Source organism: Enoplosus armatus, chromosome 9 (assembly GCF_043641665.1).
Source record: "Enoplosus armatus isolate fEnoArm2 chromosome 9, fEnoArm2.hap1, whole genome shotgun sequence".
NCBI lineage: Eukaryota > Metazoa > Chordata > Actinopteri > Centrarchiformes > Enoplosidae > Enoplosus > Enoplosus armatus.
This window is the reverse complement of record NC_092188.1, coordinates 21072678-21098224: the sequence shown is the minus strand read 5'-3', so window position 1 is coordinate 21098224 and position 25547 is coordinate 21072678. Positions and strand designations below refer to the sequence as shown.

Genomic DNA, 25547 nt, shown 5'->3' with positions numbered 1-25547 from the left:
ACTCTGCTGGACCGCTCCTCCAGGACACGTTTATCCTTTTTATTTATCCCCAAGGTTATATATAAATCACTGGACTATGACACGCTATAGTGGGTGTTTTATGTATAATAGATTGCAGTGAGTACTTACACAGTATCTGCAGTGAATATCTGAGAAATGGAAAATGAGTGAGGGGGAGGACAGGACATTTTTCCCCCTCTCCCAGAGCTAAAGGAACATAAGCCTGTGTGGTGTTCTCCGAGGATACATGCCCAGCACTGTGACTCCAGTCGACGCAGTTTCAAGGTGTAGCCCCTATTGTGTATTGAAATTATACTTGACGAAAAAAAAAAGAGAGGGGAGGGGAGGAGGGATACCTGGTTTTTAGAAGAAAGGCATAGCTGAATGGCTTCCATTCGCCACTTTTATATCAAATCGCAAAAACCACTTTTTTTCCTGTGCGTAAAAGGGAAAGCAAAGGCGTTTAGTTTTGTAGCTCTAAATTGTGCGTCCAGCAGTGATGGTTGGGTGGGTGGTGCAGGTGTGGGGGGGGTGGGGGGGGGTGGGGTGGGGGGTCAAAGGAGCTGCGTTAATGGAGTAAACTGGAGGCCAGTAAAGGCTGCAGCCCCGGTCCAGTGGAGTCCAGCTGAGGGTGAGCATCGCCTGCGTCCCATCTGTCAGACAGGCAGCACAGAGCCGCTCTGCATTCAAAGCACTGCTGGGAAACTGCAGGCCATTCAGCTCTTATTTATTCTGTGAGGACTGAGGTCAGGATTTAGTTATCAACACAGATTATTATTATTATTATTATTATTATTATTATTATTACATTTGTGCAGCTCACTGGCTAAACTCTTCAATAACTGGCCTGAGTGCAGTGATGTGGTAAATAAAACAAGTGTATGACCTCTATCATAAGTCAAACAGCAGTATCAACAAGAAGTCCATGATATTTTTTCACAAAACAAGCGTTAAATTATACCACCCCCCCCCCCCCTTCCTCAGAGAGTCTCCCAGCTCCAGGAAGGGCTCCGTGGCGATTGATTGGATTATCCGGCACTTTCCCACAACAGGATGGGCTATAGATATATAGATATCTACAAAAATGTATGTCACCAACTCTCACCGAACATTTGGATCCACTTTTGTAAATATTGTATAACTTTAAAAGTCATGGCTTCATCCCTTCTTTTTTTTTTTTCTTTCTTCACTGGGGCACTTTTTTTTGGATCGATGTTTTCAAAAACAAAACAGGTCGAGTTTTTAAAAAAAAAAAAAACAGTCGCATCCACAGCCTACCTACTGCCTTGTATTTGTGTGCTATTTAACGTTCATTTTGTTGCCGAAATTATGCTCTTTTACGATTTAACATTTTTTGTGGCGCAATTTATTTTCAGTCTTAAGATTTTTTTTATTAATGTGAAAACAATTTCATTTGTTTAAATTGCCTAAGGAGTTCTGTTTTGCCATTTGACGCCCGCTCTGAAATGACATTAGATTGTGTTCCCAATCAAAGTAGAGTGCTTTAAGGACTAAGGATTAATCGATAACACTATTGTAGAAAATTGTCCACAATGAATCAGACCTATAGAGAGGGTAAAAACGGAGATAACCATCATGATTACTGTATTTGAAAAGAAAAAAAATTAATAATAAGGCCTTTAAATTTCTTCCCAAAACACATTTTAGTGACATTCCAAAAATTGCAGCATATGATCAAAATTATTATTATTATTATAATTATAATTATTATTATTATTATTATTCACAAGGTGTTATTTTAATTTGTTTGTGAGGTCGTTGCCATGCATTTCATTTCAGCCATTTTGTTCATCTTCGTCTATGTTGCTTTATCACATGGGGGGAAATTGCTCGTAGACATTTGATTTTATTTTCTAGTATTGTTAATGAGATTGTAATTTATTATACAATGGCTTTTATAGATGACACAAAGTGCGAGATATATATGGAACGACCACCGAGAAAGCTTTCATTTTGTAGGGAAGCAGAGAGGCATATTTTTATTTTATTTTATTTTATTTTCAGCGGGATTGCCACAGCCTGGACCGTCACAGCTAAATGTATATACATCTTTTCTCCGTGCGGTAGCTTGCTTTTGTTTTATGCAAACAAAAAAAAAAAACAGATATCCAGGGTTTTCTTTCCTCTCATGTGGTATCCCCCCCCCCCCCCCCCCCCCCCCTCCTCCTGATTTGTGTTTCTGCAGAAAACAACAGGCAGAAGCGACCATGGCATTGAAATCTTTTCCTCAGTAGCTTTAATGAATCGATCCAACTCATAGATTCAAGTTGTGGGATGTAGACCTGTAGCAATCCGACGCTGTTTTCTTGTTGTTTCTGTTTTCTTGTTGTTTTTGTTTCATTGCATTTTTTTTTTGGGGGGGGGGGGGGGGGGGGGGTATAGGCTATGTCATATTCACTGGATGAACTTGGGGTAGATAAAGCAGAGGTGATGAATGCCTAGGTGTTTTTCAATCACTTGACACATGAACAACGGACTTGCACATTTTTAAATAATGGGGTTGATATTAAACAGCTTTTTTCCAACGTCGAGGCTAAATGTATTTTTTACTTTTGTTGCTGCTGCAGTGACTTCACTATCTGCTTTGACATCTGTGGTGCTTCTTGCTTTGAGCCCCGCTCGTCTGGGTGGAATTAATGTGCTGAGAGAAAATCAGGGCTGATGAATGGAAAGACTGTGAGCCGATGATGTGTGTTTAAATGGACTGGCTTTGGCTGGGAAAACCACAGCCAGGGTCTAAATTATTGGGGGGGGGGGGCAAAGTGGGGTCCGAGGACCAGTATTGGTCCTTAGGAGGATTGGAAGGGGGTCCGACATGGTGATATTTGGATTTCACCGCTATGGTATTCTGGTGCTTTCTCTGTTGCACACTCACACTGTTGAGAACTAAAACACATGGGGTTTCAAACAAAGATTATTAGCATTTTAAAATGTATTATAGCAAATAGTAAATCCACAAAGTTGTTTTATTCGCCATCATCTCTCTAAATCTAAGTTCTAAGATGCTTTTCTGTAGCTCTGTCCGAGGCAAAAAAACAAAACAAAACAAAACAACACTCATTGTTTTATATATCTCTTCATATTTTACATCGACTTCAGGAGACAAAACTAGCTTTGTTTTGGATGAATCTCCCATCACTCGGGCTGACGAGGTGGAGCCCTTTAAACTGAAGGTGAACAAAACAACCCGGACTGTGAACGCATCACAAGTTGTGCGATTTAAACGCGTCGTCCCTGTTTTTAAACAAAACTCATCGGCTTTAATTTTGTCCCCAAGATACTCCCATCAAAAAACATCGAAACAGGATGTTCTGGATCAGCGGATTCCTCCCTCTAGTATTTCTATAGGGACTCGAGGTGGCGGTGGTGTTGACCCTGCTGGTATTTTCCTCTTCACTGTGGCGTGTCATTTCTCTATAATGCTCCCATAGGAACCTGTGGTGTGATGCTGGTGTGAGCATCTCTCTCAAATCTCTTCTAGTTCACTTTCCTCTTTCTCACTTTGGAGCTATTTTGACAGCCAAAATGCAAAGCTGCCATTTCCCTGCCACTTCCTGCTTAACTCCAAAACAAAACACATCGTAAAACGTGTGTTGCCCTGTGGTTGTCGTAATAATATTAATTACAGTCGAGAATCGGTTATTGACGTAGGCCGCTCTCTTATATATCACTTCCACAAAACTAAGAGAATAAAAGAGACCACCTTTACCTGGTTACTGCAATGAATCACTTCCTGTAGTGGCTTTAAGTGGGATCATTCAGCCACGTCTGCAGTGACAGATGTTAGACATTTTTTTTTAATGATTATTCTTGGACACAATAATGACATAAAGTGCCGTCTTCTCCCTGTGAGAACGCATCGTAATGTTCCCATAATGCACAAGGACTGGAGTGTGTGGTTTCTATTTCAAAAGTGACTTTTATGGTCTTCTCACTGGACTCTGGTTGTATTTTTAATCAGCGGCAATGCGGTTCATTTCCTTCTACACTGGATAATAATACCATCCCTCTGAAATACAGTAGGTGTTGCTGATTACAGAGCAGCGCATGGGTATCGCTTCCACGTGCTGTTTTGTTGCTGATGCTGGGGGGGATAAAAGATAAAGTCGCTCCCTGCATCAGCATCATCCTCATCATCATCATCCCTCGCCGTTTGACCTGCCATTTGGATGCCTGGCACGAAATGACACGCGGAAATAAAGCCCCTCTCTCTCTCTGTCTCTCTCTGTCTCTCTCTCTCTCTCTCTCTGTCTCTCTCTGTCTCTCTCTCTCTCTCTCTGTCTCTCTGTCTCTCTCTCTCTCTGTCTCTCTCTCTCTCTCTCTGTCTCTCTCTGTCTCTCTGTCTCTGTCTCTCTGTCTCTCTCTCTCTCTGGGCTCTGAAGGAGACTTTTGTGGAGCCCAGTAATAAAAAAAAAAAAAAGTGCGCCCTCGTGCCCTTCATCCGCTCTCTAGCAGATGCAATTAATAGCGCGTCGCGTTAATTACACCTTCCTTTTTATTTAGGTGACTTGAAATTTCCCATTAGGCTCCAAGGGAAGACAAAAAAAAAAAAACTCCACTGTTGTGCTGCTGAGCTGTGGAGAAACAGATAGTCGGTGCTCTAGCGCCATCTAGCGACACCAGCATGACCCGAGGGTGAGTCCAAGCTGTTATGTCATTTTATAGACTGCTGAGGGTCGGGTCAAAAAGGACTGCTGTATTCCACTCTGCGCTACATCATTCACTTATGACAGGAATGTGTAGTATGAAGTCTGCTGTCTGATGGAGACGTGGAAACGTTTAGGTTTTATGTAATAAATGGGAGAAAGACAGCAGAGGCCTTGGCAACAAGATTAGTCAGTGTCAAAGTAATGTAATGGGATGTTAAAATGCCATCAAATAAGCAGACAATAAGGTCACTAAAGTGGAGGTACCAGGGTTATTTTACAGGGTCAAAAGTTCATTAATATTTCTTTGTTATTTTTCTTGACTCAACGCCTGCTGAGACAATTAATCAATCAATCCATTTAGCTGATAGACAGAAAGGTGTCAACAATTTTGATAAGTGATTCATTGTCTAACTCTTAAACGCTCTCAACCAGTGGGGGGGGGGGGGGGGGGGGAATAATGTTTGTATGTCTTAGTTCCTCCGCTTACAGTAAAAGTCCACTTTCAACAATCTGGATACATTTTTCTCAGTTTCAGTGAAATAAAAGATAGTTTTTGGTAACACAAATCTCTTTTTATGGATGTGAGCAAAGTGTAAAACTCAAGAAATGAAATATTATTTTTAATAAATACATTTTTAAATGGTCATATAAGAATTGGGAAAAGGTCTTTTTGCAGTTTAGTCTTCATAGAAGTAGATCAGACCTGCTCATCAGTCAGTGTTTTGGGGTTAAACCATTGCTGTGTTTTCTAAACATGTCAATCTGGGCACAGACTTGTGGCAGAAGTTGCACCGCTGCAACTGTTACTGTGCTTAAACTTGACTTTGATGACTCATTATTGCCAGTGTGACCATACAGGTAATAATAATAATTTCAACGAATGCACAGTGGATTTACATTCACATCACAGTTCATGATGAGTAAATGTTGTGTTCCATGGCAATATTCAGTTTTGGTAACTGATTGGTGGAGCATGTTTTTACAGAGTTACTACAAAGCCATCAGACTCCAAAATTACATTTAAAAAGAAAAGATTTCCTTTGAAAACTCCTGAAAACTGCAGTGCACCCCGGGGATGTTTTAGAGAGTGCTAGAGATGGCTCGATCAGGCCGTATTGAGTACAACACATTTTTCAACAAGGTATCACAAGTCTACCACACAGTAGAAAAGCATTAAAGGGTTAAATTCGAGTTTCTCAAATCTGAGGATTTTGCTACTTTTGTCAGTGTGATGTTATTGTAAATTGAATATTTTGGTGTCTTGGACCATTGGTCAGATCAGACAAGCAACAGGCATGTTTCATGGAAGACATCTGACATGTTGCACTAAGAAAAACAGGTGTAAATAATAAAATGAATGATGGTTGAATCCCATTTAGCTGCTTCAGTTTCAGGGCGCTGGTATTGTGCATGCTGGCTCACTCTCTCGTGGTCGTGGCTTCCTGGGACACTTGAATAGAACAGAGCCGTCGTCAGTGTTATTCGTAACACCTGACCTTTTAGTAGACTAAACAATTCATAGGAAAAAATAATTGATGGGTAAATCAATAACAAATATATTATTGAATAATTGTCCATTGCAGTTCTGGACTCAACACTAAAAGTGTAGCTGTGGCAGGAGAGTCCTGGCAAGATAATCACACCGACCCGCACGCCAGTTTTCGAGACCTTTCACCAAACTCCACATCTCTGCCTCGCAGATTAGGGCGTATTGATGCAAAGTGCCGCTGTGAAAATCAAATGCTGAATGTGAAAGGACATCTCAGCCTGCACAGCCTGCTCAGGCAGGCCGGCAACATCGTGCAGGCTGCTTGAAGTGTCTCTTACACATATTTGTATCAGGTTATCAGGATTAGTACACACTCTCTCCCTGTCTAGCCTCCATTAAAAGGTGAGCAGACCTTGTTTTATTTCAATGCTGTTGATCGACAACCTTATTTATTTCAGTGACAGAGGAGGGGGGGGGGGGGGGCATCGCCTCCGGGATACTTTCAGGTGTCAAGACATGGTTAAATGAGCAATGCTGACTTTGCACATTTAGCCCTGTGACTAAAAAAAACCCCCCACACACATTTTATTTGTAATGATCAGATTCACTAACCTGTTGTGAAAGTGACAAATGAAAGCGTCATTGAACAACAGGCGGATACATCTCTGTCTGTCTGAGCATTAATGCATAATCTTACTCAGCTCACAGAATGTCATTTAACACTGTCCGTAACAACGTAACGTTTCAATACGATTTCCTGGGGTCTACTTAATTTTTAAAATGAATGTTTTTGTGACTAACTTTATTTAACCCCCCCCCCCCATTAGATCTCAATCTAATGTCTTTGTACAAAGTTTCCCTGTCAAACATCGAGTCCATCTCTGGATTGTGTGAAGATGAATCAGCCTTCTGTATCAATCACTCATTCAGTCTGTCTTTCTCTCTTTGCCCCCCCACCACCCCTCCTCCTCCTCCTCCTCCTCCCCCCCCAGCACACAGATAACAGTGATACAAGCTCACGAGCTGAACATAATTCCGCCATTTGACATTGTTGTTCTTCAATCTCACTCAGATGCATCGCAGCTAATTACACTTTGCACACTTAAGCACACAAATGCGTGTGTGCGTTCATTTGTAAACGAGTTATTGTTTAATTATAACTTCACATGAACTTTGCTGATCAGTGGGGCGAATCGTGTCTCCCCCTTCAGCGCGTAATTATTCAGGCTATAATTGCTCGGCCTGTTTGTGAAACATGCTCATCTCTCCGCAAGGCCACTGTACACAGCTTCCCTGCCAGATCCTCTTTGAGAACGCCCGTGAGCCTCCAAATGGTTTGTGTTTAAGGCTGCAGAGAGGACAGGAAGCTGTAGATGGACAACAGCCATTAAAGTTCACGCAAGGTAAAAAGTTAGTGTTCCTGGTGAGGTGCTACTTTAAAGTTAAAATGTGTTCCTCATGAGAACTGACCAAAGTGATGCTTTTCTAGTCAAATACTAAAAAAAGGTCCACTTATTAGCTTTGGAGCTTTCAACAACATCTCAAGGTCTTCATCAACGAATGGAATTGACTCGAATGGAGCCAGCCGCAGCTGGTGAGGCAGCTCCATTGGCTGAAATGTGGTTGAAAGCTCAGAAAAAGCTAGTGAGGTGACCTTCAATCGAGATTATTTTGTCACACATACTGATCCCTAAGTCCAAAATTAGACATGCTAATGTTTTTTCAAAACTTGAAAATTAAAGTTTCATATTCACATTCACAGCATATTGTCCACATTTATAGAAATGTATAAAAACATGACACAATTGTCAACGTATTAATCTTACAATAGAAGAAAATACATATATATAAACATATGTGAGCATAAATAGAATGAATACAATTAACTATAGTAAATAAAACCAAATTAAATAAAATAAAGTTCTGTTATATGAGCATTATTACAATAATAAAGTGAGTATACAGTATTTTCTTTCCAATTTTTAGTTTCAGGGATTTCATATTAACTAATTAAAGATGCAATGAAAGTGGGGGAGACTCTCAAGACTCCAGCTTTATGTGTATACAGTCTAGCTTGAACATGCTCCCACATACTTTGACTCAACTTTTGTTCTATTCCAAGGAAACAAAGATACTGTTAAAGTCAGTGTGTCGAGGCAATGCTCCTCTCAATAATGCAGGCGGGCAGGTGCCTTTAAACGGTCTGTGGCACTGAGTCAGAGCTGGTGGGAAATCTGCTGGATTGCTTTAAAATGGCATAAAACAAGAAGAGAAAGTTGTTGTTCTGTTCCAGTGGTTCTCAGCCTGGGGGTCGAGGCCCCTCATGGGGTCCCAAGATAAAGCTGTGGGATCACAAGAAGATTAAAGGGATAAAAAAAAAAGAAGATACCTTTCTTTTTTTCATGTGAAATACAGGACACTTTCACCTCTTCAGGGCCCTAAAAATCCTTAAAATGAAACAACACTTTGGTTGAACTCCCTGTAACTCAAATCCACACTGAGGCCGTAACCTGTAATGAGGGATCCCACTCAGATGTTGTTTATCCTTAAAGGGTCACAAGCCAACCCGTAGTCCAGAAAACATTTCTGGAATATATATTCTTTGCCTTCAAAAAAGACAACAACCTTTAGGCAAAAGGACAAGCGAAGACTTGCTGTAACAGAAAACAACAGGTTTCAATTTGAGAAACACTAGCACTATACCTGCACCACTAGCATCGGATCAGGGTTACCAATTGTCTCAACTGCGGTGTACTTATTTACAGTAACTACACCGGGGTATCACAGTTCGACAAAGTGTACAAATGAAAGCAGCTATCCTCGTGGATTTAAACACTGCATCTCCACTGCTTCAAAAAAGATACCTATGGATTAAAGTATTTGGACGGATTTAAGGAACTCAGCGTTGACATTCATTCAAACTAAAGAAAAATACTACGTTTTAGACGCAGCGGCGCAATGACTGACAGGGATGTCTTCATTATTAGAGTCTAAGCTGGGAAACTAGAGAAGGAACACCAAGCCACATAATGATGGGTATCACAGTGAGGCCTCCCCCAGGCAGGTGTGAGGCCTGTCGAGTCCCAGCCTGAGGAAGGCTCAGAGGAGGCAGACCACAGCGCTCCGCAGACATGTGTCTCGCTGAAGAGAAGACTATTACTGCACCGGTGGGGTGCTGCCATATTTGTCGAGGTATGTTCTGGTGTCACTCATGCGGTTTGCAGATAGAAAAGGAGAAAAAGAAAGAAAGGAGGGCATGGGGCAGCCTAGCGCCAGCCTCCTAACCCTTCCCGTGTTTACATTGTCATGCCGGATTTATTATTCAGGAACAATATTTCCATCCATACATTCCCCCTGCAGATGCATCAAGCTACGTCTGCAAGCTCTTGAAAGACAAATAAAAAGCTGATATAATTGCTGCGGATCCCCCCATGGATATATCAGCCTCATAGAGGAGCGTGACAGCGAGAAATCAAGCCGTAGCGCCGAGCGGAAAGCCTCCATGAATCACGCTTGTATCCGCGCTCGCACGCAGAGGCAGCAGCAGTGGCGTTGTTGGCTGAGGAATAATCATTGGGGAGGCAGTCCAAATTAATACTTCAGCCGAGGCCGCCTCGTTCTCCGTCATTAGGGCACATTACAGGGCCACAATATACATCATTAAACCAGGCATAAACAATTCATTAAAAGGCCGTTAAGAAGACAAGCTAATGTCACTTCTCTCTGTGGTATTAATAGACTGTAAAATGGCAGAGGGTTAAGGAAAAAAAGGATCATTCCGCCACTACTACCCAGTCAGTCATCCTGACTAATGGCTTCCCTAGTTGTTGCGGATTCAGTAGGCGACCCTACTTTTCTCCCAGTCGCACTCACACAACTCTACTTATGAAGGCTCAGCATGACACAGTAACACATCGTTCATTTGTTTCACAGAGGTGGTGTGCTGCTCACTGAAGACGAAGAGTAAAATGGAATATTAGCAATGTGGACACGTGTCCCACAACATCCACGGCCTTACAGGATCAGAGAGCGGTAAGAATGAAAAAGGAGCCACACAGACGCAGAGCCCGCCGTTATCAGTCATCAGCCTTCAGTTTATTTAAAATCTGGTGACAGCGAAGCACCCGTGTTTCATCATGACAGAGGCACAATCTTTTCACACGACAGCGGCCTTCGCACTGCAGCACAGGGAGCGCCACCGCACGTCCTGCCAATGGCACAAAAGGTTGCTCACACATCCAGAGTGGGAGAAGAGAGAATGCATGTTCATTACAGGAAAAGCAGGGCCACCCCAGTCGCTCAAGGTAGGGAGCTAAAACAACACAAATATTGTGAAACTGCGTCATTGGTCAAACAGTGACCGTCTGGCAACAAATAAATGCTGTTGCTGTACACACTATACATTGTCAGTGGGTTACTGTGGAAGTCATAATCTCAAAACACACTTGAAATTACTGCCTGGGTTTGGGTGGGCCAGGCAAATGTGATATATGCTCTTCTCGGCGTCCAGTCAACCAGCTGAGGCAACCTACCTGATTTCCACTCACTGAAGTAACATTTGCATCATCTGAATGGGGGAGGGGGGCTGGTGTGTCATGCTGTTACCACACCCATTTTGTTTAAAACACAACTCAGACTGAAAAGAAACTGGAAATATATCAATTTCAACATAAATGCAATCTATTTCTTTTTTTTGGGGGGGGGGGGGGGGGGGGTCCAATCAAACCCATAATTATATTAGAGGGTAAATATCTATTTGAATTCTGGGCATCCAGTACAATGATCGATCTTGGAGAGTGTCTAGCCTAGCTTAGCACAAAAACTGGAAGCAGGGAAACTGCAATATCTTGTTTTTACATTTTATTCCAGCATGTGTTTAATAAACAAGATACAACATGTAAATAACACAGCTTTGGACTTACTTTCTCTACTGTTGACGGAACTAGCTAACAAATCCCCTCTGTTACTGTTCTTTGTGCTAAGCTAGGCTAAAGACTTACTTCCACGCTTTGTGCTAAGCTAGGCTAGAAACGCCCTGAATGCAATGACATAAAATAAATATCACTCCTCTCATTTGAGTCTGGGTAAGACAACGAAACACTGTATTTCCCAAAAGGTATAACACTGTTTATGTATATATGGATAATGAGTTTAAATAACATTTTTATCACACAGGGAAATATAAATAAATATTATTTTGCATATTAATTACCATGGCTGATATACAGTATATGGCATATAAACTGGTCAAACACAGTTGTGGGATTAAAGACCAGGTTTCTGCGTGTTACTTTGGTTGCAGGGCATAAAAGCAAAGCGCACCACTACAATCTATACCACATGGACACCACACCACATTCAAACAGGAGTATAAGGCACAAATATTGACGAGTAGCATGTGCTTAAAAGAAAACTTCAAGTTTTTTGTTGTTTTTTTTAAAAAAAAGAACTGCTTTTCAAGCACTTCTGCCATATTGGCAGAAAATAATCAGGAACAGCAATATATTTTTCACAATCATACAATAATGCAACATTCCACACCCAATAAGCTCTGTCTCAGTTACATCAGTGCTGACTGATCGTTTGTGTCATGTGTGTTTGTTGTTTAAGAGCAACACTGACAGCAGGTCACCTCAGAGCTGACACAGTCTGGTGTTACCGTCTGTGAAGATGTCGGCTGTGCTGGTTTCTGGAGCAAAAGATGTGTTTAAAAAAATATTTAAAACCAGAACGAAATATTAAAACCCCTGAGTTTCAGGACAAATACTGAGGTCACATTGAGTATTTACACTGTGTCATTTTAACATATTACCCTCAACTTAACCCACACTGCTCCTTCCCATCACTTTTCATAAGTAAGTATGTAAGTCGGTGGCTGTAGTCAAACAGCAGTGTGAATGACAACAGGGAAAGCATGCAACGTCATGAAAGCATTGTGGAAAATGGTGACTTTTCAAACTTTGTCATTTAAGACAAAACTCTTAAATGACATGCTCAAAACAATTACTAACGAATAAAATGACCTGTATGACCTCAGCATACACAATTATCAATTGATCTAAGTACCATTAACATTGGCCTGGCTGACTTAAAAACCGGACCTGAAGTGTTGAAAAGTCTCTTACATAACCAAAAAACTACAAAACACCCAGTTTAATTTAGAGGGCAGATTTAAACAGAAATTGACCTGGATCAGGCGCGTCAGATCTGGTGTTTTTCTCTACAGATCTGATCCAACAAAAGTCTCAAACTCAGTTTAACGTAGGTCTTGCGTCATATGCCACGATCTCAATTAAAGCTATTTTCGAATTAATATATCATTATCAGACCCATCTCTAGGGTGAATGTGGTGAACCGATACTGTGGTTGGAGATTTCTCAGTATCATGCTATGGAAGCATTTTAAATGATTATGAAAATGAATCGTAAACTTTGGATAATTTACTGAGTTCCAGCTTCTCCAATGTGAGGATTTGCTGCTCATCTCAGTTTTGTATCATTATAAATTGTATATATATATTTTGATTTTGGACAGTTGAACTGTGCTACTTCTCAGTGCTTTTATTCCATTTCTTCTTCTGCCTTTATAGTGCACATGGAAATTAAAAGAATTGTTGTTCCAGTCTGTTCTCGCACATTTTTGGGGGGGGGGGGGTGAAAACATGTCGTCAGTGAAGTGACAGTTGATGGTGTGAGATCCGTGTGTGTGATTCTGCACTCGATTTGCAGCAACACAAATTAGCGATACTTGCATTAAGGTTAGACTTCACACCGTGCGCGGGGCACTGCATGAAATAAGGCTGCAATCACTCTTTCCTTTTCACCTTTAAAGCTCCGAACACCTTCAAACACAACAGCATCGAGTGCATTTTCCTTATAATTAAATCAAACTGGCTTGATGATGACAGATGCCGTCAGAATGACCCTTGTGCATTAAAACAGCCCCTGATTGCTGCACATTCTGACAAGGCACTGACCAAGGCCCTGATCTGTAATTATGTTGCCAGCTAACACGAGTATGTGACTTCCAAATCTTAACTGCAGTTATTCTCGCAGTTTCCAATAAGGGTGCGTTTCACACTTTTCTTCCCCTCTCCCTTTTCGTTGTCTTAACAAGATGTTCAAGAGAGGATTGCTCACAAATGTTGCTTTGTTTTGTGTTTTGCATCCACTACCAAGGCATATTTCCTAGCCTTGTGTTGCTTGGCAATACCCAAAGTAGTGATTCATATTCTGGGAAGATATAGCAGATTTACTGCAACGACCCTGATTTCAAGAGTCCAAACAAAACAAAAAAAATGAAAAAGTCTCACGTTCTATAATCCTGCGACTAGGAGTCCAAAGAACCTCCTCACTCAGCACAACTGCTTTATTTACTGGCCGCTAAAAGACGATCCTGTCTGTGATACAGACGCAGGCAGGCAGGTAATCTCCTACAGCATCTGACCTGCCTCTGATTCCCTTTGGGGGCAGTGTCCGCTGGAAAGCACTTCCCTCCTCTTACTTCCTCTGGCCCCAGGGGTCACTGAGTGAAGCTCTTCTTGATGGCCACGTTGGGGAAGAGGCCCGAGAGCTCTTGGACAGCCCGCATGTCTATCTGCGAGCAGAAGGAGACGTCCAGGAGGAGAAGCTTTGGACAGGACTGGAGGAGTTTCTTCAGTGAGGCACCACTCACCAACCGTGTACCTGTCAATTAGACACAACATCACGGGGAAAAGAAGACAAATGTAAAAAATGTGCGGCAGAAACAAAAAAAACAGGAGAAATAGAAGTATTTATTACATTTGCAGGTCTGAGTATATCTGAAAGAATAAACTGGAGTCCAGACCCAAATAACGTGCTTTATGTTTATTACTTGCACCTTATGATTGACTCTCCAGCGTACAGACCAACCTGTAGAAGCCACACAACTGACCAGGGTGTCTACATGTATCAGCAGGTTAAACGTAAGACTTTTTAAGGACCTGCGGCACCCTGACTGAAACATCAGCACATCCAGCCTGACTAACACTTGTCATGCCACTGTGCTGCCAAGCCCGTCACCTTACGCAACTGGAACTATAGCATTTGTGCACAGCAGTTACTGCTGTGGGGTGCTGTTGCAACTTTGCTTAGTGAGCAACATTTTATTCATATTAATAATAGGCAGATTATTCGGGTGCAGTTAAGTTTCTCAGAAATTCTCAAATGCAAACTTGGGATTCGGCTTGCCAAAGACACGTCCGATGTAAAGTGATGATTCAATTATGACCACGCGATTAAAATAAATAAATGCAGTCATTCAGGAAATATGTGTGTTTATCACAGAAATATGCACAACTTCTATTTTTCATGGACAAATAATCAGTGAGTGATATGAATGAGTAATGATGACACAGACATTTCCATGCTTTTCTGACACAGTCGGTTATTCATTGATATGATGATGGCCATGTGTAAAGAACAAGGCAACAGTGCTGACATGAAGCCAGTATACGTATGGCAGTGTTGTGCATATATGTGTGGCATTGATTTTGTCCTCAGAGGCTAGCTGCTCTGGGTCTGTTGCAGTTTACAATGACATCTGACCACATCCCACACTGAATAATGCTCTGCTAAATGTCACGTTCATATGAAAAACATATTACCAGCTACAGTTAAATAAATTGGTCATGGCCATCCTTAACAAATAATTGATAAATGACAGATAAAAATAAATGTTTGTGAAGGGATATCCACATATGTGTGAGGTGAGAGCTCACCCAGTATGTCGAGGTGCTGCAGTGAGGTGCAGCTGGCGGCCAGCTCCTCTACGTCCGAGTCGCAGACGGTGCGGTTGGCGGTGAGGAAGAGTTTGCGCAAGCGGGGCAGGTTGCGGGCGAGGTGCTGGAAACATCCGGTGCTGCTCTGCAGCGTCGGACACCAGCCCAGGTCCAGCTCCTCCAGCATCCTGAGCAACCACAGACAATAGGATGTGCATTGAGCACAAATTCAGACATTCACTGAAAACAGATAAGTGCTGCTTTGGCTCGGTGGTCTACAGGTACAAGACAGAGCTGTTTCAGTCTAAATTAATGGGGCTTAATGATTATATGGCAAACAAAGCAAAAAAGTGAGATACTGATGGAAAACTGACTTCAATCCTCCTCAGTGAGGACAAACATGTCTCACAGCACTGAACCCGTCGGTATCGCCTACCTGCAGCCGGAAACAAGCTCAGCCAGGCCTCGGTCGGTCAGGTTTCTGCAGCGCCACAGGTCCAGTGAGCAGAGCGAGCGACAGCGAGCGGCCAGCATACTGGCCACAACGTCATAGTCCTCAATCTGCAGGAGAGACGGGCAGCAGTTAACAGGGAGGATATGATCTGTAAACGGTTACTGTAGGCGACATTATCAAGAGGCAGAGGTTCTGTGATCTTTGCTTCAGCCATTGAAGAACATAAAATGCTCTTCCTCTGTGGCATGTCATATAGTTCAATGATTTGCCTTTAGGATGTCACACAGGACTGAGCAAATGATGCTGCGAGTAGTAATGAGTGAGTCAGTGGCCATTTCCCTCCAACTGCCTTGTGTATTTTGAGTAAACTTTTGAAATGCAGCAATAATAAAAAGCTGATTAGCTGTATCGGCTGCCTTGAGGGAGGGACATAACCTGACTTCGTCAAGAGAGAACAAAGAACTAACAAACAAAAAAAACAAATGAACTAGTCTTTCAAGAACTGATCTGTGTTTGCGAAGCTGTTATTGTTCTTTGGTGTCGGGTAATGTTGGCCATATTTCATCCTTTCATCCAAAGATGAAAGCAAGCAAATGCAATTTAACAGCCACACAGCCAGTGCAGGCACCTTACGCATAGAAATGACAGCATGCAGAACGTTTCCCTGTGTTAGCAGCGGACAGATATTAAAACTTTTGGCTGAAAGAGTTGCTGCCGTTACGTATTTTCATTGCCAAGTGTTGCATAGCTTCATTACCACACTTATGCCTTAAGAAAGCGCACATGCGGAAACTGTACTGAAATTTTGGATTTTCTTTCATTTTTTCTAGCTTGCTACATCATAATTTGCATCAAATGTCCATCAACTGGGTGGAAACTCGGCTCGTGACAAGGTGGGCGGGTGAGTTACTGAGTCAGTCAGTCAGTCAGTCAGAGGCTGCGTGAGTATGCAAATTAGTCAGTAAATGAGGAGAAATGGTTGTAGTGAATTTTCCTCTCTTTTAGAAATATATATCCTAAGAGGCATTGGATCTGCGCCACTGTTATCACCATGATACATTAAACATTTACTAAAATGTCTCCATCTAATGTATGATATAAAAAAAATGCTGTATTTTAATGACAACATTAAGTACCATGTAACATGGTGGACATATTCACTGAGGATAACATCATTAAAGAGAAATAAGACATTTTGGGAAATTCACGCAGTCGCTTTCTGGCGGAGAAGATCAATACCACATAACATAAGGCTACAGCCACCAGCCTGTTAGCTTAGCTGTGGTTAAACAACGAGGTGGAACTGTGAAACAGTGGAAAGGTCACCGTTGTTTTTTCTATCTGTTTTTAGACTTTTACAAACACAAGACAGCCATTGTTCATTTACATTGTTGTTCCCGGTAGTCAGTTCCTCGCACCTCCTTCCCAGGTAGTGAAAGGCGGCAAGCGACGATTGGTCGGGGACCAACGTGTAGTCTGTCATGTCTCTCGGGCCGAGTCACGGCAAGAATGTATGACTCTATAAATCGCCTAATCTGACAGAGTGACCATCTTAACGGAGAAAAATATCATGTAGTCTGAACCTGGCATTACTCTAGAAAACGAATAAGCATATCTCCAAAAATGTCAAACTATTCCTTTAAGCATATGTAAAAACTGGCAGCAAGTGCTCATCAGCGTCATTATTATTATTATTTGTGTCCTCTGTTCTGTGTCTGTACTGTTTTTGTGTCACAGTATGTGTGTATATTTCACTTGTGCTTTAACTGTGTTGTGAAGTGAGGCTGAAGACAAATCTCGAGCCAAGGATGGACAATAAAGTATTCATTTAAATTGCATTCAGTGCCATTATCACTGGCCTCGTCTATTTTACACCCCAACCAGTTTATTGTTAGCAGCTCAATTATTGCTACACTGCTGATGCCTCTGCCATCTTTTGGACAAGCTGCTGTTTAACAAGTGCACATGGAAGGTTGTGTAGTTAACAGACTGACTGTGCTTTATTTGGACTTGTGTGTGTGTGTGTGTGTGTGTGTGTGTGTGTGTGTATGTGTGTGTGTGTGCGCATTCTCACCCTCACACAGCTCCCTAGGTTGAGGTGTCTCAGCTCTATGCAGAAAGTCAGGATGCTCAGAATAGCTGTTTGCTGCAAAGACAACAAGGAGAAAGTAAAGGAAGATGCAGAGCTGTCATACCCATATTATATATTTAAAAATATTTATCCTTTCCAGTTTGGTGCGCTGGTAATATCTAAGAACCTGCAGCTAGCAATCAGGGCATCACGGAAAAAAAGAAATCAGGAAACAACAACAAACTAAACCCGAGACATCTTATCTGAGTGTAAATCTAAAATGTATACATTAAAATGACAATATACGTTTAAATAACAGTAACATGTCCAGTCATGTCATCCAAAGTTCCTCCTAAGTGATTTCCTGTCTGCTGCCTTGTGCACTCAGGTAACACTTATTGTATTTAAGGGAATTTAATATGGCACACAACAGATTTTACATCTCCTCACAGAGTCTAGCACAGTGAGGACAGAGACTTCTCCAGTGGCACTACAGCTTGGATGGAGCTATGGGAATTCAACACTGCAACTGCCAACACATGTACCTCTGTGGCAGCAGAAAGTGTGAGACATAAAAGTGAAAGCCTTTTGTGTGAGTGAGTGTGTGTGTGTGTGTGTGTGTGTGTGTGTGTGTGTGTGTGTGTGTCTGTGTGTGTGCATGTGTGCTTGAGTCTGTTGCTGGCATCTTTATAAACGCCTCTCTCCTGCGAGCTAGCCATTTAATTAGAGCAGTGACAGGGTAATGACAGCTGAGATGTCAGGGCCTCAAACAGACACACAGCTCGCTCTGTCTGCCCGGGTATAAACAACCTGCAGCATGCTGCCTGGCTCCACCGCAGAAACTCTACACTGCCTCCTTGCCCACAACGCCACTCTGAAACATGACAAACACTGGAGAAACACTGAGGAGCAACACCAAAACACAAGACGGTGGTTTTTACACGCCAGGCAGGCCTGAACCTGAACACGCGCAGTACGTGTCTTTAAGGGCTCAGGGTTGACTCAGTTCATCTTAAAAGACAACAACATAGAATGAGCAACGCCCAGCCCAAAACATGTACCATCAAATAAGCAGCTTGTGGAGATCATTAGAACTACTTCATGGCAGGGCTTCTGAAAATGTATCAAATTAAAAATAAACCTTTACCATACATTTATTTGGTTATCATCGAAAGCTATTCAGCATGTACAGAACAAACTGCAGGCAGCAGTTAGAGCTACTATTCCCAACTTGGGTAAAACAAATCTGAAGGGTGGTGAGAGTTTATTTTGATTAAATCTTTGTTTTTCTTCCGGACACTAAACGAAACTCACAGCAGACCTACTGTGAGCAACCTGTGACATGGGCCTGTGAGGAGTCACAAGATAAAAAGGGAACCATTATGCTAAAGCCTCAAGTGGTCTGGCGAGACCGGGCTCACATTTTTTTACTGTAGACGTACTGTAGTTTCTGTCCTGGCAGAAGCAGCAAGAGTGTGTATGGTTTGGTTCCAAACAGTCGCAGATAAAGACACAATCATCTCTTCTACCAACACTAGATAAATCTGCTCTGCAGAACGTCTTCAAACAAGCGAGGAAGTGATTACCGCTGTAGCAAAACAAAACTGATGATAGGAACAGCCCGAATTATGCAAAACAAAAAAAACAAAAACAAAATAAGCAGTCGGGAATGAGGACAGACCATAAAATGCCTCCGTTTTTGCTACGAAGCTAAGAGACGTGTTGACGTCCATGCATAATTAGCATACAGATGTGATTTATCCATCCAAAAGCCTTCAAATGTTTTAACTGACACTTGCACTGATATATAAGACCAAGTGGGGATTCATCGCTACAGTAGACAACAAGAAAGCAAAACGAAACCTCAAAAAACATCAAGACCACTATTAAAACTGACTGCTGACAAAATAATCTCAGCTTTCAACCGTATAACAAAGTCTTCATCAGCAGAGTTAGTTTGCTTATTGTCATGAAAACTGAACTGTGAAGCTCAATTTTTAAGGAAAAATGGACAAGATGTACACATTCTGCTAGATCACTGTCAACCGACCAGTTCCCAATATTCCCAATATTCTCCACTGAAAATTGATCAAATTCCTGACCTTTTCCCTCTGAATTATACCTCTCATTATTCCATTATATTCCAACAATTCAACTAGTGGAAATCTTCCAAAACGTTTAACTTCTTCAAAACTTACACACCCTACGATAACTTCCAAGCGTGATATCTCCTCTAGATGAAGTCATACTGGCAAATGACTGAAGAAACGTGAGAAACGTAGCCTTGCATATCTAGAGTGTAGCTACGCAACCTGTATATTCCAATATTACAAACAGCCAAAGCAACCATTTGGGATACAAACATATCATTAACCACGCAACCGTCTCCCTGCTGTATTTGGACAGGACAGATGTAAGTGGTGAAAATGTCACTTTGATTGTGGTTTCCCGGATACACTGTTGACCGTGCCTACCTCTATCTTGGTCCGGTAGAGCACCAGCCGGCGGAGGCGTGTTAGTTTGGAGATGTGCGCGAAGGCCTGCGGGTGGAGGCGGTCGCAGGAGGACAGGTTGAGCTCCTGCAGCCCGGGACAGGTCTGAGAGACGACCTCCAGACAGGCCTCGTTCAGGAAGTGGCAGCACGACAGCTCCAGGCACACCAGGCTGAGACCACAGGCCTTCATGAAGCTGAGGGGAAGAACAGACAGAGGGGGAAGGACATGAGTGGAGAGGAATACATTCATTCTACATTAGCAACCTTCTAGTCCACCTGTCTCTGTTTTAGAAAATAAGGCCTTTCACATAATCTCTTATTTTCTTCTTTTCTTTGTCTAAGAAAAGGTTTCTATCCATTTTCTTTGTCTCAGTATGTCCCTCCCTCAAAACAAATGCTTGTGCTTGCAAGTATTTGCTAGTTTTCCAAGGTCATCTCCCTGTTTTCTAGCACTCGTTGCCCCGCTGACAGTCTGACCTGCTGAAGCCGGTCAGGGTGAGAGCTCCGCGGTTGCCGGTCCAGGACAGGTTGAGCCTCTGGAGGAGGGTGCAGCGGCTCTGCAGGTGTCCCAGGGAGGCGTCACTCAACCGGCCCCAGTAGGGCTGCAGACTCAGCTGGGTGTACTGCAGCGGGTCGCAGCAGTGCTGGTGCAGCAGCTTACAGCTCTGGGCCAGACGGCTGAGGTCTGGCAGGGTCAGGTGGCTCAGTATCAGCTGGATGAGCTGCGGATGGAAGATGGGGAGAGGGGTTAGGAGGGGAGAGGAGAAAGTAAGGGGCACGATAAGAAGGGGAGAAGGGAAAAGGCAACAAAAAGAAAGAGGAGACACAAAACATAAGACTGTTAGGTCTACTTGGAGAACATAGCAGAAAGCAAAGCACAACACAGAACATGAAAGAGTAGTAGAGCCTAGTAGAGAACAGAGAATAACAGAGTAGAGTAGAGAATGTTAATTGCGTCCCCTCTGTCAGGCAGATCTAAATAGTGGTTATCTGGGACACAAAGCACTGATAGCAGGATCAGTGGCGAGGTGAGCCGGCTTGTTTTGCACCGTGTTTGTGCGCCTCTCTAAAGAGAAAGAATGACTGTGCTCGTGTGTGTTGCGGTGAATTAACAATATGCAGCGTTCATGCGGGTATCAGCTGACAGATAATAGCTATATTGTGTTCCTGAGACAAACACGCGGCGGTTGTGAAGACTGCTGTTAATGGCAGCGGTTTGGAGAGGAGATAAGAGAGGGAATATCAAGAGTGCTGCCGGTGTTTTGAAGCTCGCCTCAGACAACATGATCCGTCTGCATGGCATGAAAATGACTCGGTGTACGTGAGTGCGCACGAGATCTAATGTCAGAATGGGTCCAAGCCACAATGTTCATGTGTTTGTGTGGAATACTGGTAAATACAGTGTATATACACATACATGTAATGATTTTCGGGCAGGCTGCTGCTAATGGCTTTAGAGTTGTGATGTGGTCAGAAAACAAAACACTTTGGACTCTCTTGCTATTGGCATTATTCACTACTTACAGACACTGCGTGGACTAAAAGACTGCAAAAAAAAATCAACAGATTCATCAATAATTGAAAATAGTTCGTTTCAGGCCTACAGTGCACCAAATGAATAGCATGTTAACATGCAAACTGAAAATGCACAATTGTCTGTGAGCTGTAAGAAAATACATGGAGACCTTCAGATTTAAGCAGCAGCAACAGGAAAACCAAGGTTGTGTAGTTTACTGACGGGTACATCTGTTCATTTGCAATGTTCCTACAGATAATATTATGCAAATTCAAGCTGCCTCTTTTCATGCTTGAATCCAAAAAGCACACAGACACCTGCTTTGAGATTTACTGGCACTGGCTTGAAGATATCCTGTGGTGTTTTTGACCTCTAGTAGCGCTATGGAGCAGTGTTTTTACGAGTGCGTCCCTGTTTGTGCATTTATGCATGTGCACGCGTGTGATGCAATACACAGTCCTGCCGATGGTTTCACATTATTCTTCTGATCCACAGGTGGCTGCAATTTGCCGAGAAATGCTGCAATACACCAACAAAAGGTAATGAAGAAGAAAGCTGCAAGCTAGTAAACGTGGAAGTGAACAATGCAGGATTTACAACACTTAAAGCTTTGCAGATGATTTCTGAGAAAGGAAATGCAGAGCTCAAGGATACACACAGTGAGTTTTGGTGAGTAACACTGAATGTAAACATAACTTTTGTTCATTTAACTCCTTTCATTTAAGACCTTTGACACTCTCTGTGTACACATCATTATGGTGTGTAATCACCTCATAGGGCAGTTTGTCAAAGTAGCCGTTGCCTGTTCTCTGGTGCTTGCCGTCTCCTCCTTGTCTGAATGGACCCCCCACATCAGACAGCTCCTCCTCGCTGTCACTCAGGTCACTAATGTCGATGGCAGGCATCTTATAGAGGGCCATCATGGGCCTCTCTTTGACGCCGCGCAGGATAACAGCATCCAGCTCGGTGTAGTAGTCCAGCAGGGAGCTGTTGACCTCCAGGCGCAGCAGGTTGGTGGGGAAGTTGATATGCTTGATGTTAGGGGAAAACTGGCGGGCCTGGGGTGTCAGCACCTTGGTGGGCTCCCCTGACCACAGCACCTCCCACCTGGACAAAAGAAAGCGTGATCACAATTTTTTTGTTTTTTTCCACCTGAAAATATGTTCATAACACTGGCACTACAATGCTTTATTTGGCTTACAACATCATAATCCATCAGGATTGCATAGCCTGACACACACTTCACATCTTCAGCTGCCGGCTCAATGTTTTTAAGCTTGTTTTGTGTGCCTCATGCACTCAATCCAATGCACAATGAGCTCTGTGAAAAAAAAGACACCATGCCTCATTCACAACTGCACCAGCAATGACTCATGAAAGACGACTGATGAGCAGTGATGAACTATTGTAGCCCCCTCCTGCTGTCCACACTGCGGACTTACAGAGGCTATGAGCTATACTATCATTATAGTATGATTATGAAGAAGTATTCTAATAATTCTTTACATATTTTTTGCAACTGTTAAAAAAGTCCCAGTATGTTCATTTTGACACTGATGACAGCTGTGCCCACAAACATCTGACTAAAAACACGATATACTAGTCACTTATTAAACCCATTATCCTCTGTGTAATACAAAGACGTGGCACAATTCCACAAATGACAAATTGGGATGAATTGGGATATGGTGTCATTTCAGTGCCGTTACACAGTGCAGCTCTGGCAGAGTAATAAAAGTTGCCAGAAGCCAAATTCATATCAGTCTGTTTATCAATCAAATACCACTTTCTCATCTCTCACTGATGTGTTCACCTTCCAGGTATTACTAGCTTTACATCTGCTGTGGCTTTCTTTGCTTAAAAAAATAAAGAAATACAACTTTTCACCAACTCAAGTGAACCAGTGAAGCTGCTATGTATCAATAGAACATTAGACAGAGATGATGGCAAAAGAAACAGAGCTCTTTCACCTTATATTTAATGATGGTCGCGCACTCTGCCCTGTATTTTACTACCTTTCATTTTCTGTTTGCCAGTGCTGATATGTTTTTTCTACATCATTTTATTTGTGCCAATACAAAAGGTTTCCAACACCCAGTTTCAGTCAGAGTCCCTTCTAAGAATGCCATTTAACAAGTTATTATTATAAATCTATCTTTAGTGATCTTCTATCACTAAAACCTCAGGCTTACATTTGCACTTTTTGGTTTCACTGTTGGAGACTGCAGGAGTTGAAACAATTTCCTAAAGTTGTCATAAACATTGTTTATACAGCACTTTTTTATTTATTTAATTTATAGAGCGAAAATATAATGATGTGATGTACAAACAAAGGAAGGCCAATTTGATAAAGGACAAATGCCAGGCATCAATTTGTAAGAGCATAATAATGCAAGTAATAAATACCAAGTAATTCAAACATGGTTTTCTTAGTCGTGTTAATTAACTAAACACTGACTGATGACGACTTTCCAGGTCTTTGTCTTTACCTGACATCAGTCGGTGGGTTCTGGGAGAACGGGTTGTGAGAACAGGCCAGAATCTGGACGATGGCTCCAGGGTAATAAGTCTCAAGCACCTCCACTGCTGTAGGGTAGACAGGTTCCTCGAAGCCCAGCTCAATATAATCCTGGCTGTAGAAGCCTTTAGGGGTGCGGCGGAAAGGTGGAGGAGCACTGGCACACTGTTCCCACCACGTACCATAAGCTCTGAATACAGCCGTCTGAGTGAAGTCACCAGAGCTGGGGTAGACGTTGGGTACCCCGGCCAGGTTCCACATGGTGTAGGACATGCTATTCTCGCTGCCATAGTGGGAGCTGAAGTCCAGAACCTCCTTGGCATACTGTTCCACCTCCACACTGACCGGCAACACCGCCCGCTGGCCAGACTCCACGGCCCGCCGACTGGTCAGAGCCTCGCCTCGAGTCCCACTCCTGGAGCGTCGCCGCAGACAGATATAGTAAAACATGCTCAAGAGGGTTAACATAAGGAACTCTGGGGCTGATGGGGGGTGGTGCGGAGAAACAGAGGCTAGAGGGAGGAAGAGCCTCCACCTACTGGAAGCACACTGGTTCAGGGTCTGGGGGTGTACAAAGTGCAGGCTATAGGCCTGGCCGCATGCATGACCTGTAGGTTAGGCAGAGACAAACACAAACAAGAGTGAGAACAGCAAGACAGCAGGTCTGAGGCACCACAGAGTACAACTCCTGCTTGGTCCTGATATAAAACTAGAAAATTCTGCTCAAACCCATCCCATCTATTTCACAAAAACAAGGTTAAAGTGTGTGTCGAAGGTAAATGAATAGATCCTTGCCTACTTTGAGCTCTGACAGGAAAACTTTCAGAGGACAAAAGCTCATAGCATGGAGAGTTAAGCTTATTGATGGGAGGTGTAGCTTTTAATACTGATGGACAGGAACATGACTTCCTGCCACAGGTAAACTATTGTCTTACTTAGCAAACACCTAGCATTAATGTAATAAGTGGTGACAATGCCCATCTACAGTTGCCAAAGCTACTCTTTGAAAAAAGGTAGCCTAGTACCACTGTTTGCATATGATGGAAAAATGCGACCAGTCCTCATGATATTAACGTGCAGGCTTAGCAGAGCATGAGAGCATCAGGTTAAACTGGAAAAGCAGAAATGCAAACAGGAAAACTGACAATACACGTCAACAACCCTAATCTTCTACTTCTTCAAGTCCTCTACGGCAGGTATCCTGCAGGTTTTGTTGCAAGCTGACAGTCACTCCATACCTGGTGTCAGGTACACTCAAATAAAGAGTGGTGTATTAACTGGCAGGACTGGCAGGAACAAAAACCTGCAACCTCAATTCAGGGGTCTGACACCTCTGCAATACATTTTAGCATCACTTCATTTAAATGTGTTAAAGTTCACTAGTTATTCCCACTTCCAATTCAGCAGCTACACAGCTGTGGGCTGCAGTAAGAAGTGAGCACATTAGAAAGACCTTGGGGACAACCTGTGATCCAAATGTAAACAAAGTAACAGTCCCACCAGCAATGACGTTATTCAAAACAGGAACCACAGGTTTCAACCCCAAATTGACTGACAGGACTTTTAAATACTGTACCAACACTAGAGAACAATTA

At 42.6% G+C, this 25547-nt stretch overlaps 1 protein-coding gene across 1 annotated transcript; it reads right to left on the bottom strand.

Annotated features, from left to right (window-relative positions):
* Nucleotides 1-13106: 13106 nt before the first annotated feature.
* fbxl4 (F-box and leucine-rich repeat protein 4) lies at nt 13107-24420 on the bottom strand. The gene is made up of 8 exons (XM_070912559.1): nt 23924-24420; nt 22205-22541; nt 20396-20640; nt 19899-20112; nt 17428-17499; nt 15336-15460; nt 14900-15087; nt 13107-13844 (listed from the first exon to the last, which is right to left on the bottom strand). The coding sequence occupies exons 1-8, from the start codon at nt 24418-24420 to the stop codon at nt 13681-13683; spliced, it is 1842 nt and encodes a 613-aa protein (XP_070768660.1). The 3' UTR covers nt 13107-13680.
* Between the last annotated feature and the right edge of the window lie 1127 nt (nt 24421-25547).